General features: G+C 37.0%; 1 protein-coding gene across 1 annotated transcript; it reads right to left on the reverse strand.

Annotated features, from left to right (window-relative positions):
- Positions 1–1,658: 1,658 nt before the first annotated feature.
- On the reverse strand, positions 1,659–11,358 carry LOC121889614 (protein-glutamine gamma-glutamyltransferase 2-like). The gene is made up of 14 exons (XM_042401705.1): positions 11,311–11,358; positions 10,456–10,707; positions 10,046–10,164; positions 9,576–9,704; positions 8,696–8,873; positions 8,442–8,577; positions 7,616–7,725; positions 7,327–7,442; positions 6,817–6,943; positions 6,082–6,194; positions 5,287–5,461; positions 4,719–4,882; positions 3,184–3,317; positions 1,659–2,205 (listed from the first exon to the last, which is right to left on the reverse strand). The coding sequence occupies exons 2-14, from the start codon at positions 10,649–10,651 to the stop codon at positions 2,055–2,057; spliced, it is 1,848 nt and encodes a 615-aa protein (XP_042257639.1). The 5' UTR covers positions 10,652–10,707; positions 11,311–11,358; the 3' UTR covers positions 1,659–2,054.
- Between the last annotated feature and the right edge of the window lie 1,881 nt (positions 11,359–13,239).

Here is a 13,239-nt window from a genome sequence, read left to right on the forward strand (position 1 = left end):
CTGATATATCTTATTCCTTTGTGCTGTAGACCTTGTTGTTGTCCAAAAACTATTAACTACTAACTATACACACACAATAATTGTAAGTAGATCAGTTCATTGTTGGTTTGGATCCAAACATGAGATTTGTTGACAATAAGGAAAACATGAAAATTGCCAGACATTTCCTTTAAATTCATAACCTTTTGCCTAAAACATTAACACAACTGCATTATGACAGTTCTTTAGCATTTTAATGTCACAGTTGAGACTAAAGCCCAAATGCACTAAGCAATAATTGACATTTGATGCTCTTATGGTGCACTGCAAGCATCAGATTTGAAATTCCAACCACAGAACCAACACAGGTTTTTCACTTTTCTATTAACAGCTGCATTAGTTGGATGTAATGAATAAATGAAAAGGAGAAATGCAGAGGAAGACAATCAAACTGAAATTGGAGTGTCTGTTTCCACAATAAATCACCTGTTGACTGTTTGATATTTATTTATTTGGGCCTTTGCAATCCTTCTGAGAATAACTAAACCACTAAAGCAGAAAATTATGCTGAGGTTGCATTGAGTCTCAGGAAAAATTGACTGGTTTCACATTTTAGAGAAATGAAACTGCAGTATATGAATAGAATTGCAGTAGGTTCCTCTATAACACCAAGGGTTAGTGGTCAGGGTCAGCACCATCTGTTTTGCTTGTTAAAAATTGTATTGCAAGAAGTTTTAGGACTAAACAACAACTATTTGACTGAACATTTTATAAACTACTGAACTGTTCCATCCAATATTGGTGGTAATATCAATCATGTTTGTGATTTATGCAAAATAAATAAAGTTTTTGAAGAAGAGAGATGGGGGTTAGGGCACAGTGAAATTCAGATGTGTGTCCTCACTAATTAGCCGATGCTAGAGGCCTGGTGACATGGGGAATACTTGCAGTGCTAATTGGTGAATAACTGTAGTTGTCAAGCTAATACCTTACACATTAGTCACTATGTGACTTCTACTAGCTTCTGAGAATATGCAAAGTAAACTCCAGGAACACGCTTCATTTTTTTTCCAGAAAGACTGATGAAAGAAACATTGAATGAGAGATTGCATTTGTGTTTTTGTCATGTGGAGGGCGTATGAACAATATATTGCTGACTGTTGTGTGATGATTGTCTGGCACCACAGAAATATAAAATGAAATATTCCCGATTGAGCCGTCACAATGCAACAGGACCTCAAGGATTTCAAGAGGGGAGAATAGTGAAAAAGGAAAATAAATTTATTTTTTAAATTCTGTTGTATTTTTACAACCTCCACAAGGTTTTGGCCATCATCCCAATTAGTTATAGAAAAAAACCTGACACAACATTAGAGTGCCAAATGTGGATTCATCCACCACTGAAAATAGTCCCCAACAAATTCACTATGTCCTCCTGTTTAAGTAACGTTTGTTAAATATTACCCTGCCCAGCTTTTTCAAGGGATTACTGAGCCTTTTTTTAAAAACCGAAACTATATATTTGTGAGCTGTTTTTTTAAAGGCATCCCCCCTCCTAGAATATGAGAATTATGGTCTCTTGCTGTGTTAAAACAGTTTTAAAACTTGTAGGCTGCATTTTGATTAAAAACCAAGTCATCAAAATCATTCCATTCAAGAAGAAGAGGGTAGTAAAACTGTAAACTGAAGGAAAAAGCATTTATGCATTAGTTAAAGTCCAACGTTATTCAATTTACAAACAAAGAAAAGCTGAAATCCTCACATTTTTAAGAAGCTAAGGGAACGTTTGACATTTCTGACTGATAAATGACTCAAATAATTTATCAGTTGTAAAAATAGTTATTGATTAATTTACAGATTGACTACTCGATTAATGAACAAGGACAAAATGCATTCAACACATTTGTTAGGCCTCAAGGATACACCACAAGTTAAAATGTAATAAATGAAGAAAAAAAACTACACAGCTCCATGAACAATAATGAGTAACATAGTGAATATCTGACTTTTTTTAGTCTAAATCAGAGCCTTCAAACACACAAGGCGTACAGGAAGTTGTAAGTATAAGCAAAGCTTCATGGTTTGACGTCGACAGTGCAGGTCCCCTTTATGTCTCTGAAGAGGTGGCAGTCAAAGTCGGCCACCACAGTCTTCAGTCCGGCCTTGTAGGGAATCGTTCTGATCTGAAGCTTCAGTGTCGCATTTGGCGGCAACTCTCTGATGTTGCTGATAACACAGATACACAATCATATCAACTTATGGTCTTATTGCATCTAATTTTGACAGTAGTGCTAATTGTAAAGATCAGGTATCATGGCCTTTTTTGACTCATTTTTATAAATTCTAAGTCTATTTTAAACAAAAGTTGATGATATTTCTCTAAAAGCATCTTTCCTTACAGCTCAGATTCCCCTCTGTCCTTTCTCAGGCTGTTGCCAAATCTACATTATTAATGACAACCTACTCTGATTGGCTGCAGGAGTGGCGCCCACCTTTACTCCCAGTTGTTCTCTTATGCCGTATCTGTACCTGGAGTAATGTCTGCAGCTGCACAGTATATAATGGTCTATGAAGCAGAGTCTGACCCCGAATGAAGGGAAGAACCTGCTGTTGCACAGTTGAGACTTCAACAGGGTGTTTCAGAACAATAAGATCGTGTCTAAGTTTCCTCACAAAGCAAAAGTCATTTTTTAAAAACATAGCTGGAGGTCGCTAGCTTAGTTTTAGTACACTTCCAGTGTCCTGTTTTGCTTGTCATCCAGCTGAAATGCAAACTCTGACTACAGAAGTTATGGCAGTTATGGTCTTGTGCTAAAGCTTCCTCCAGATTTGATTTGACTTTCTGGTGTGATGTATTTTTTTAACTAATAGACTGACTATTTCTCTCTGCCTCCAGTCTTTATGCTAAGCTAAGCTAATTGCCTCCTGGCTCTAGCCCCATTCTTAATGTACATACATGAGATTGATATCAAGCAAAAATAAACTTCCCCAGATGCTGAACTGTTTCTTTAAATGCAGTGAGTCATACAATAGGAAACTGATTCATCTGAGTGGAAGATGAGCTGCTGCCAAAACAACAACTTCACAGCCAACAATTGAGAAAGAGAAATAATTTTATTTATATTAATAAATTGTATGACACCTCTAAGAGGATCTAGATAGTACCATATACTGTAGATACAAACCTGGTAACTGCATACTAACCTTTCTATGCAGTTTGATTTGAACAGGCCATGTCCAATGACGCTCAGAGAGCAGTTTCTGAGCGTCTCATTGCGTGGGTTTATAAATTCCAACTCCATAACCATTGTACGGTCCAGAAGGGCCTGACCCAAAACCTATAACACACACAGATAGCACAGCATTTACATACTTCACATGGCCTGGCCTGGATAAACACACACACCTGTTCAAAGCCACAGTATTTTAAGTTGAAAGCTGGTGGAAAGGTGCTTAACTAGTGACAATTAGGTTTCTTTTAGCAATGCTAAAGGAATGTTGGTCTGTTGACTGGTCCCTAGTGAAATATCTCAAAAACAATTGGATGGAACTGTAGATTGTAGATTCAGTTTTCTCAACGTTGTGATTTTTAGCTTCCACCTGCCTTTAACAGCACAATCAAGGACTTGTAAACTCAGTGATTAGGCATTTCTTGCCGAAATTCACCATGGGGGTCGTATTTAACTTCTGTCCACAGTCTTGTACCTTTGGCTTTTTGTCCAAGTTGTTCATCTTTTGTTCTGATTATTCAACCAGGAGAGTTTCCTGCTGATCCAAGGCGTAGAAGATCTCAAACTGTGAGTAACGTAACATTGTCTTTAGGAAAAAAGTAATGGCATTATTACTGCGGAAACCAAGGGCGCCAAAATAGCTCCTCTGACCTCAACTGGTTTATGACCAAATAATATCATCATCAGCCTCTGCAATAGGCAGTTGTTTTTAGTGCTAATTAGCAGTGGTTAGCTATAAGGTGGTGAATGTGGTAGACATTATACCTGCTTAAATGCTCTTCTGCACTTTGTTTTCTCTGTAGCACAGTGGCGGAAGAAGTATTCGGATCAGTTACTTCAGTAAAAATAAAAATATGGCAATGTTAAAATATTCCGTTACAATTAAAGGTCCTGCATGAAAAAATCCTACTACAGTCAAAGTACATAAGTATTATGAACTTGATGTAGTTAAAGTATTGCAGTAAAAGTAGTGGTTTGGTCCCTCTGACTGATATATTATTATATATGACACCATTAGATTATTAATAGTGAAGCATCAGTGTTAGAGCAGCATGTTACTGTTGTAGCTGCTGGAGGTGGAGCTAGTTTCAACTACTTTATATACAGTTAGCTAGTTTAGTTCAGTGGTTCCCAACCTAGGGGTCGGGCCCCTCCAAAGGGTCAGCAGATAAATCTATAGTGGAGTAGAAAGAACAATATTTCCCTCTGAAATGTAGTGGAGTGGAAGTATAAAGTAGCATCACATGGAAATACTCAAGTTCAAGTATCTCAAAATTGTACTTAAGTACAGTACTTGAGTACTTAGTTACTTTCCACCACTGCTGTAGCAGCACATAAAAAATTGACTGACAGAACCAGTTACAGTGTCTGGCTGGCAGTGTCCTGTTATCAATTGAAGTTATCAACTTGAGTGTACTGTCACTTCCTTGGATGCTCAATCAAACACTTTCTTGCAGTTTTACATAATCAACAACAAAGGATTTATCTGTCTGTCAATAATCTACTGACCTTCATAGAGATGAGAGGGTCTCGTGGGACGAGGCTGATCTCGGTCTCATAGATGTCATCCTGCTTATTTTTGTCAATGGCCACGGCCGAAACCTCTATACTGTCGCAGCTGAGCAAGTTTTTACCGTAGACCGAGAACGGGATCTGGATAGGTAGGGTCACATCTGGAGAGGAAGGAAAGTGAAAGGTCACCATGCATTCAGGGTGTTGATACGTGTGGCAAACAAACAGGGCAATAGTTATGATTTCATTTTAGATTCTGTATCGTGACTTGAGGCGGAGTTTAAACTTGCATTGTAATAAAAGTTATTCATTTTTCTAAGGGCATTTTGTGGGTCTGTTTTCAAACTTTTTTTACAGAATCAAAATTCTCCACATCCAATAATGTTTTACTGTCACATGTGGTCTTTAAAACTTGAAAATGGGTCATAATGGATTCAGCACATTTATAACTTCTTTTGTACACAGCAGTTGCAGTTTTGGGCTTCAAATACATGTAACGGTTCTATAATTAACTTACATTTACATCAAATTCCACTATTTAGTCAAAGTAGAGAATAATGTAGACCTTTTCCAGGCAGCAGCACCTTCTCATGCTCTATGTTCTGGATGTTGCATGCTGGAATGCCGTTGTACCGCATGGTCTTGGCATTGATATGGATCAGCATTGTCCTGATGATGTGATCTTTGCTGTGCAACCTCAGCTTCAGCTTGATGTCCTGACCTTTCATCGCCTTGGTCTCCTGGTGTTAAATAAAAAAGGTAAGAAATGTTGTCCACCGCTTTAGCTTAAACTTAAATATCTCAGCTATTATTGGATGGATTGCCAAGACATTTTTTACCAATATTCATTGCAGATGATGTATCCTTCAAACTCATGTTGAATCATTATGTAAAAATGTCACTTTGTCAAATAATTACCTGCAAAATTAATGAAATTCTGTCTATATTTAGTGCAAATTAGCAAATGTTAACATGCTAACATCCTAAATATGGTCCACACAGTAAACATTATACTTGCTAAATGTCAGCATCTGCGAGCATGTTAGCATGCTAACGTTAACATTTAGTCCAAAGCACAGCTATGTACGGTTATGTACGGTTTAAATCTTTTATTCGACATTAGGGGCTATCTGTTCGACAATTTCAATAAGACAGAGAAATTCGACTCTATGCTGTGGAAAAAAAACTGTCTTAGTTTGACATTTGACCCTACTTTGTACTCACTTGAAAAACCTGTTTGGACATGAGTTATAAATCTAAAGGAATACCTCAAAGCTGAAGAGGTTTATTATAGCACACTGAACTACTGCATGTTCACACAATATTATAAAGTTGTGCCTCTCAGCATCTTGAGTTTTACCTCTTTGATCTTCATCTCCACTTTCAGCGGCTCCACTGGTCTGTGACACTCTTGATCATCTTCTGAGTTCAAGCTGTTTGCATTCTTGAAGACTTTCCTCTCCTTTGAACTGCCTGTTAAAATAACCACCATTCAATTAAATTAGGGCTGAGAATCACGTGATTAAAAAACACCAAATAAATATTCTCGTAAAGACACAATGAAGCCCATAGAAAATGCTGATATTGTTGGGTAGCTGCTAGGGTGTTACTAGAACGTTGTGACAGTGTTCTGGGGGGTTGTTACAGCGTTAGTAGTTGGTTGCCAACTCGCTGTTTGGATATTACTTTTCCGTTGCTAGAGATGAAGACAGGGAGTTAGAAATAGTGGTTATAGTGTTTTTGCCGGTTGCTAAGGTGTTGCTATTGGCACAAGTACTGTTGGCTCCTTGTAATGTTGGTGATCTGGGAATTTCAGCCTTTAGTAATGTGGCAATTGGTTATCTTTGGTTAGAACATCAACTAAATGCACCATTTTGCCCTGCAAAACCAGAAAACATCTAAGAAATAACTAATTTGTGTTCTCAGTTTAATATTGTGCTCTCAATTAAATAAATTGTGCTTAAACATATTTTACGGGATAATGGACTTTTTTGCCGTTTCACCACAAATAAAGTAAAACGTGCACACAAACTATTAAATTGTGAGCAAAAATTTGTATTCTTTGCAAATACACATATTAGCACGCAGTCTTGACCTTCTCTGTGTTTGTAGCTTTTTGTGATATCATTCCTCATATTGGAGCCCACAGCTTTGGTAGAGATGTTTTGACCCACTGTCATGGTGTCAGACTGAATTTTCCTCCTGGAACCATCAGCGCTGACCTGAGAACAGGAGCATAAAATCAGAACAGAAATCCAAGGTTGTTTTGTGTGAGAAGAGGGTAAAAAACAGTTTACAACTATTTTTATATACACAGTACTTATTTGTTCTTACCTCAATTAGATCAACAAATGTTGGTCTCAAAATTGGTCTCATTTTGAGATTTTTGTCTCAAAATCTCAAAATTTAATCAGTAAATGTTCTCCATTTCCAACAGAAAATAATTATAGCAAGGAAAATGGTAGTAAGAAGGAACTGTGACATGAATTGAGAATTGGGTAGTCTTCTCTTTGATAGTGTTCAATAAACCAGTAGATTGTGGAAAATGTGACATAGGAGGGAAATTTTATGGAACCCTGTGGAGATATTAAATATCGGTGCTGACCATCCACTTTACAATGTCTGCGTTGACCTCAGCGAAGACAAATGGCACATCATACTTCAAGTTAGTGTCCCCCTTGAGGATGGCAATGACTGGGGTTGGACCACAGCAATACTCCCCTGAGACAAGAAAAACAAAGTTTGACTAAAGTTCGCCTTTTTTGTATATTTTAATAATTTGTCTGTAAACCAAACAGACAACTTGAATTTTAAAAAAAACTGAGCCTATGATTGAACCCTGTGAAACACTTTTTGTACTTTTACAAAACTTTGTCTTAGTTTAAAAATTTCACCTTCACTTTTTTCCTGTGGTTTGGGATCCAAGACCTGCCAGCCGTCGTAGCTGTTATCTTTCTGGAGGTCTGGCCGTTTCATCCATCCCTCCACCCACACATGGAAGTTCCTGCATGACATACAGAAGATGTGTTTCCCAAACCTCAGGATTCTCAAGGGTCGGACCTAATGGTGTTTTCCTGTGGCTAGAGTTGTCTGGTTGATTGCTAGGGTGTTTCTAGGTGGTTCCTGTGATGTTGTCAGGGTTTTTTTAATTGCTAGGGCATTAATCTGTGATTGGTAGGGTACTTGAGATGGTTAATAGTGTGTTTAAAATATTGATGATTGATTAATCATTTTTTAAGCAAAAATGCCAAATATTTTCTGTTTTCAGTCTCTCAAATGCCAAGCTTTTTTATTTTCTCTGCTTCATGTCAATGTAAACTGAGTAAAGTTTGGTTTTGGACTGGTGGTCAGATAAAACAAGATATCTGAAGATGTCATCTTGGACTGTGAGAAATTATAACAGACATTTCTCACTATTATCTGTCATTTTATAGGCCCAATGATAAATCGAAAATATAATCTGCAGATTAATCAACAATGAAAATAATCATTTGTTGCAGTCCTAATTACAAAGACCAAAAAGGGGACATCTTAATTATTTTTATGCCCTAACCCAAATAAATGGGAGGAAAATAGATGAAGAGGCCATATAGTGTATTGACGGGTTTAATACTGATTCAAAAAAAATCACAACCATTTTAGTAGAGGACTGGGCCTGCTTTCAAAAAAGCATCTTGTTAGAATATTAAATTTGCCTTTTTGTCTGAATGCGTGTCTTACCAGATACTTTCTTTTGCCTTATTGCCTTGTCGTCCATACAAGTCGTAAAACACATCTATAGTGAGACTCTTGTTAGTGTCATGAGCTGACTTGAAGTTTGTGACAACTCGACACGGGATACCAAGAAACCGCATCACTGCAATCATAAACGCATTTCAACATGCAGGTACAAATACATATGTAAACAAGTTAATGATCAATTCAGTCTGCAAATAATAATCTTATGTACATGAACAAGGCAACATGTACTGTACCTGAACACATTATGCCAGCAAACACCCAGCACTGTCCATACTTGACGGGATGGCAATTTTTTTTATACCACTGCTGAAGGATGTCAACGCTGCCCATCCACTGTGTGGGTCTTACTCCATCACTATAGTCATCATGCCAGCGTCCCTCTAACACACCTCGGTCACCATTACAGTTGATCTGGAGATTAGAGAAGCTCTAAATGTTGTGGTCTGCCATTTGAACTATTAGTGCTTTGTATATTGGTTAAAGAGGACATTTCCAGGTCTATATTTTTATTCTAGGGCTCTACTTGAATACCTTTGCATGATTTACAGTTGAGATCACCTCATTTATCTTATACTGGCCCTTTATGCAGCCCCTCAGTTCAACCTCTGTCTGAAACAGGCCATTTTAGCTCCTGTCTCTTTAAGGCCCCCGGCCTTAAAGAGGCTGAACTTTGGGGCTGCATAAAGGACCAGTAGAGGATAAATAGTTTTTAACTGTAAATCATACAAAGATATTCCAGTAGGGCCCCAGAATATAAATATAGACCTGGAAAGGTGTAATTTAACATAGACATTATAACAGTATATAAATGACAGAAAATCACAGAAAGCATGTTATGTCCCCGTAAAGACGTGGAACTGTATAAGAAGTACTCAAATTTTTTACTTACTTTAAATAAAATTATAAATGCCACAATTGAAGAATGCTTCAGTACAAGTAAATACTGCATTTGAAACGTAAATTGAGTTAACACACATTTTTATTATTTTTGATTAATTAATTAGTTAGCCACTGGGAAAAACATATTTCATCTAGAAAGCTGTCTGGCTGCTGTCAAAAGGCATTCTGGGAAAATGAACAACAGCTCTCATCTTGAAATAACTCTGGTCCTACCATGGCGCTGACCACACGGCTCACATAGATGGGGTTACAGCGAGCAGAGACATCATCAGCTGGATCTCTCAAGTATTTTGGGTTGATGTCCAACATCGTGAGACAAATGTCCACCATTTCCTCCTCAAACTGAGTAGAAAGACACATTAGAACTACTTAGAACTACCAATTGACCAGCATACCATCCAAACTATTCACAAAAATGATTCATATGCCTGTTTTCTGATTCACCATTGATGTGGTAACGTTTAGTCACAAAAACTACTTAGTTAGGAAATGATCATGGTCATAGTTAGGAGAAAACAACGTTGACTTTTTGTAGGCACAGTAGACAGAAAATGAACAGCTGTTTCCTGTGTCCAAATCTTTTGTGGCGCTAATAACATCATGCTACATAATTTTACCTGTGCTGAAGCAATGCAGGATATGCGGGGTAGTCATAAGGCAAATTTAATCACTCTAATGCACACCTGTCCAAAGTCCCAGGCCACATGGCTGATGTCATGTGCCGTTCCTACGAAGATGACTCCCTGTTCGTTCATCACATATTCTTGTCTTTCCCTCTCATCAGGAAGGTACACCCAGTCATCTACAAGCAAAAACACACACAAGTGTAATGCTAACATCTGTAAACCAGCACAGAAAACACACAGAGGCTCCTCTTAAATGTCTCCCTCTATTCTCTCCATCTCTTTTAATTTCTTCATACTATTTATTTACAATAATTTGGATCAAAACTTGAAACATATATATTGTGCATCCAGAGCAGAAGCCAAAATGCAGAAGTTATGTTTTTGTGCAGTGGAAGTGCTTCAGTAATGGAAAGTCTTTGTCACAGATTTTTTCAGTTTTTCATCAGGGCTGCAATAAGGCTACCTACATGGGCACCAGGGGTTGAAGAGCACCACCAGGGTCCCCAGAGTGGTCGTTTCCTTCTCCGTCTTTGCAGACAGTGAGTACCTCCCAACAGGAGCGTCAGCTGGCGGGGTCAGGGACAGGGTCACAATGCCCCTCTGCAACTTGGCCCTCCTGTCAATACGACCGCTCCATATCGCCTTGACATCACTGAAGTACATGTGGGAGGGGTTCCCGAACACAGACCGGGTACCTTGTATTAGAGATGGAGCAGGACCTGAGGTTGGGATGGGTGGGGTTAGAAGAGAGGTGGATGAATGAGATCATGTAGGTAGTTTAGAAAAGGCATGTCATGTTTTTCTTTACATTCTTATGCATCATCATTACCCAACTGTTTGCAGATATTTTGGCACTTACGTTATTTAGGGACATCAAAATGTTCTGCACCCAATGTAATCACAATGACATTTTGCAGACACTCAATAAATAATGACTTTTTGGTGCATTTAACAATCAAATCACACATGATAGTGGAATAAAAAGATATCTAAAACTAGAATTTGTCATTGTTTTTATATACATTAAATTATTCTTCTAATTTTTAAAATGGCAAGTTTTGCACCAAAAGCATCACTATAACCACATTTTTGGGGTTAAGATACAAAGACCTTTATTGTCATCTCACCACAGTTACATTTCTAGTTTTCAGTTCAATGCTACATATGATGACATGACATTTCATTTCCCAGGGCTTTGATGCTTTTTCCTTGTCAAAACCTGTTGCCTACATTACCCACAATGCAACTTGACTGCCAACAGTTCAGTCTGAGATTCAGCTGTGTTATGTTAGTAGCGGCTAATGTAGCCTGAAGCTGCTAACCTTTCACTTCCAAGCTTGTAGTCTTCAGCCCCAAGCGACGCTGACTCAGGTTACATCACTTGAGGTAATTTATCACCTGGAAACACACTTTGATGTGGGAAATCTGTGGAGTTCCCCTTTAATTACAGTCTTTAAAAAGTCTATAAAACTATGTACTTTTATTTGAAAGAATGCAGATATAAATGGCTCAGGAGCACGATCATCTAGTTTGATGGAAAGCCAATTTAAAAATTAGTTTTATAATTCATATTTGCCAGCTAACTATGCCAATTCTTCTAAATAATTTGACATTATGACAGAACGGCAACGCAGGTAAATCATCGTTAAAATAGCTGCAAACCACTGTAACAGTGTGACAGTTTAGTAATTTACCCGTCTCCACAGTGAAGACCAGCGTATCGTACACCTCGAATGGTTGCGTCATTTCCAGGGTCAGGAGGAAGGACTGGCCCCGCCTCACAATCAGCTGCTTTGTTGATATTTCAATGGTGCGATGGGCAACGTTGTTTGTCTGGCAGTGGAAGTCCACATTCTTGATCACTGCAACAGAAAACGACATTGACAGTTACAGAGAGACAGCTGAAATAACCCTTGAAAGTATTGGTCTGTCATATATGGCAGGTTTGCAAGGGAGTAAAGGCCGTCTCAAATGACACATTTAGAACAAATAATAATCCTGCTTTTCATAAAATCAGTGATATAACAAAAAAAGTTAGAAATGCTGTGTAAATTGCTGTATTTTAAATGCACTAACCCTTCTTAAAAGCATGTTTTCCTCACTACAGAGGTGATACTTAATGTTAGATAATGTTTTACCATTTTTACCACAAAGACTACCAACCCTTACTGTCTTATCTTTGATTGATGTTCAACTCTTGTCTTTTTAGGAGAATATTTATTAACTTGAGCGGAAATGATCTCCTTTCAGGTTGTAAAACTTTCTTTAGATAAAACTGTAGTAGTGCTGTTAGTACCAGTAGTCATTTTTATGATCTTTATCAGTCCCGTCTGTCCTGTTCTGTCTGTCTACATAATCGGTAATCATCTCTGATAGGATGGATAAGAGTGAAGAATTTCTTTCCTAGACGTTACTTTCACATCTGAAAACCTTAAGATGCTGCTTCTGTGATTTGCATGAGTTTGAGAGGTGAAAACAGTTGCTAAAAATTTCAACTTTTGGAGGTGGACTTTTTTAAAATTAAAAGACAAAATAAAACAAAAGAACTAAATAGCTGAACCTCCTTAATGTTTGTAGAACTTTTAATCTAAAATGAATCTAAAGGAAAAAAATAGTAAAAAAAGACCTGTTTTACATGGTTATTATCACTGTAGTAAAAATATTATGTATTTTTTGCAATAATTATTACATAATTATACATATTTAATACACATTTTATTTTATTACTACTAAGCATAGTGTTGACGATGATATTGACAATTCTCTGCAAAGTACTTAAGACATGGCACTCTGAAAATTAAATTAACGGTTCTTTATTTAATTAAGTTTTGTAAATTAAAGCGGGAGAGAAAATGAAACACATTAGTAAATAAAAATCAAATTTTAAAAATATTTCAAATGAAATTACAAATCAATAGTTAATCATTAATTCATCAATGATTAATTATGTTTTTTTATGAAACGTAGCTTTTGTTTGGAGTTTTTCAGTTGCATTTTTTAAATCTAATATTTTTTTAAAGCAGGTTTTCTACATATATTACTTAACTTATTGATTATGATATAATTATTTTCTTGACACACTTAAGCCTCCATATTTGTGACTCCACATCATACTCCTTATTGTTACTTCATAACAATAAGGAGTAAATTACAGCTGAAACATTTATGTTTAAACTCTCAACTTAGAATAATCAATCGTTTCCTCTAGACAGCAATTAGTTAGTATTTTTGATCAATTATAAAAAACAATA

The sequence above is a fragment of the Thunnus maccoyii genome, chromosome 22, assembly GCF_910596095.1.
Source record: "Thunnus maccoyii chromosome 22, fThuMac1.1, whole genome shotgun sequence".
Classification (NCBI taxonomy): domain Eukaryota; kingdom Metazoa; phylum Chordata; class Actinopteri; order Scombriformes; family Scombridae; genus Thunnus; species Thunnus maccoyii.

Excerpts from the sequence above, each read along its gene's own strand:
- LOC121889614 (XM_042401705.1), bottom strand. The coding sequence starts at position 10,651 with ATGTACTTCAGTGATGTCAAGGCGATATGGAGCGGTCGTATTGACAGG. Across the intron at positions 6,944-7,326 it reads CAGACATTGTAAAGTGGATG|GTCAGCGCTGATGGTTCCAG; the intron begins GTCAGCACCGAT and ends TCCTGTTCTCAG. Across the intron at positions 5,462-6,081 it reads TGGAGATGAAGATCAAAGAG|GAGACCAAGGCGATGAAAGG; the intron begins GTAAAACTCAAG and ends ATTTAACACCAG.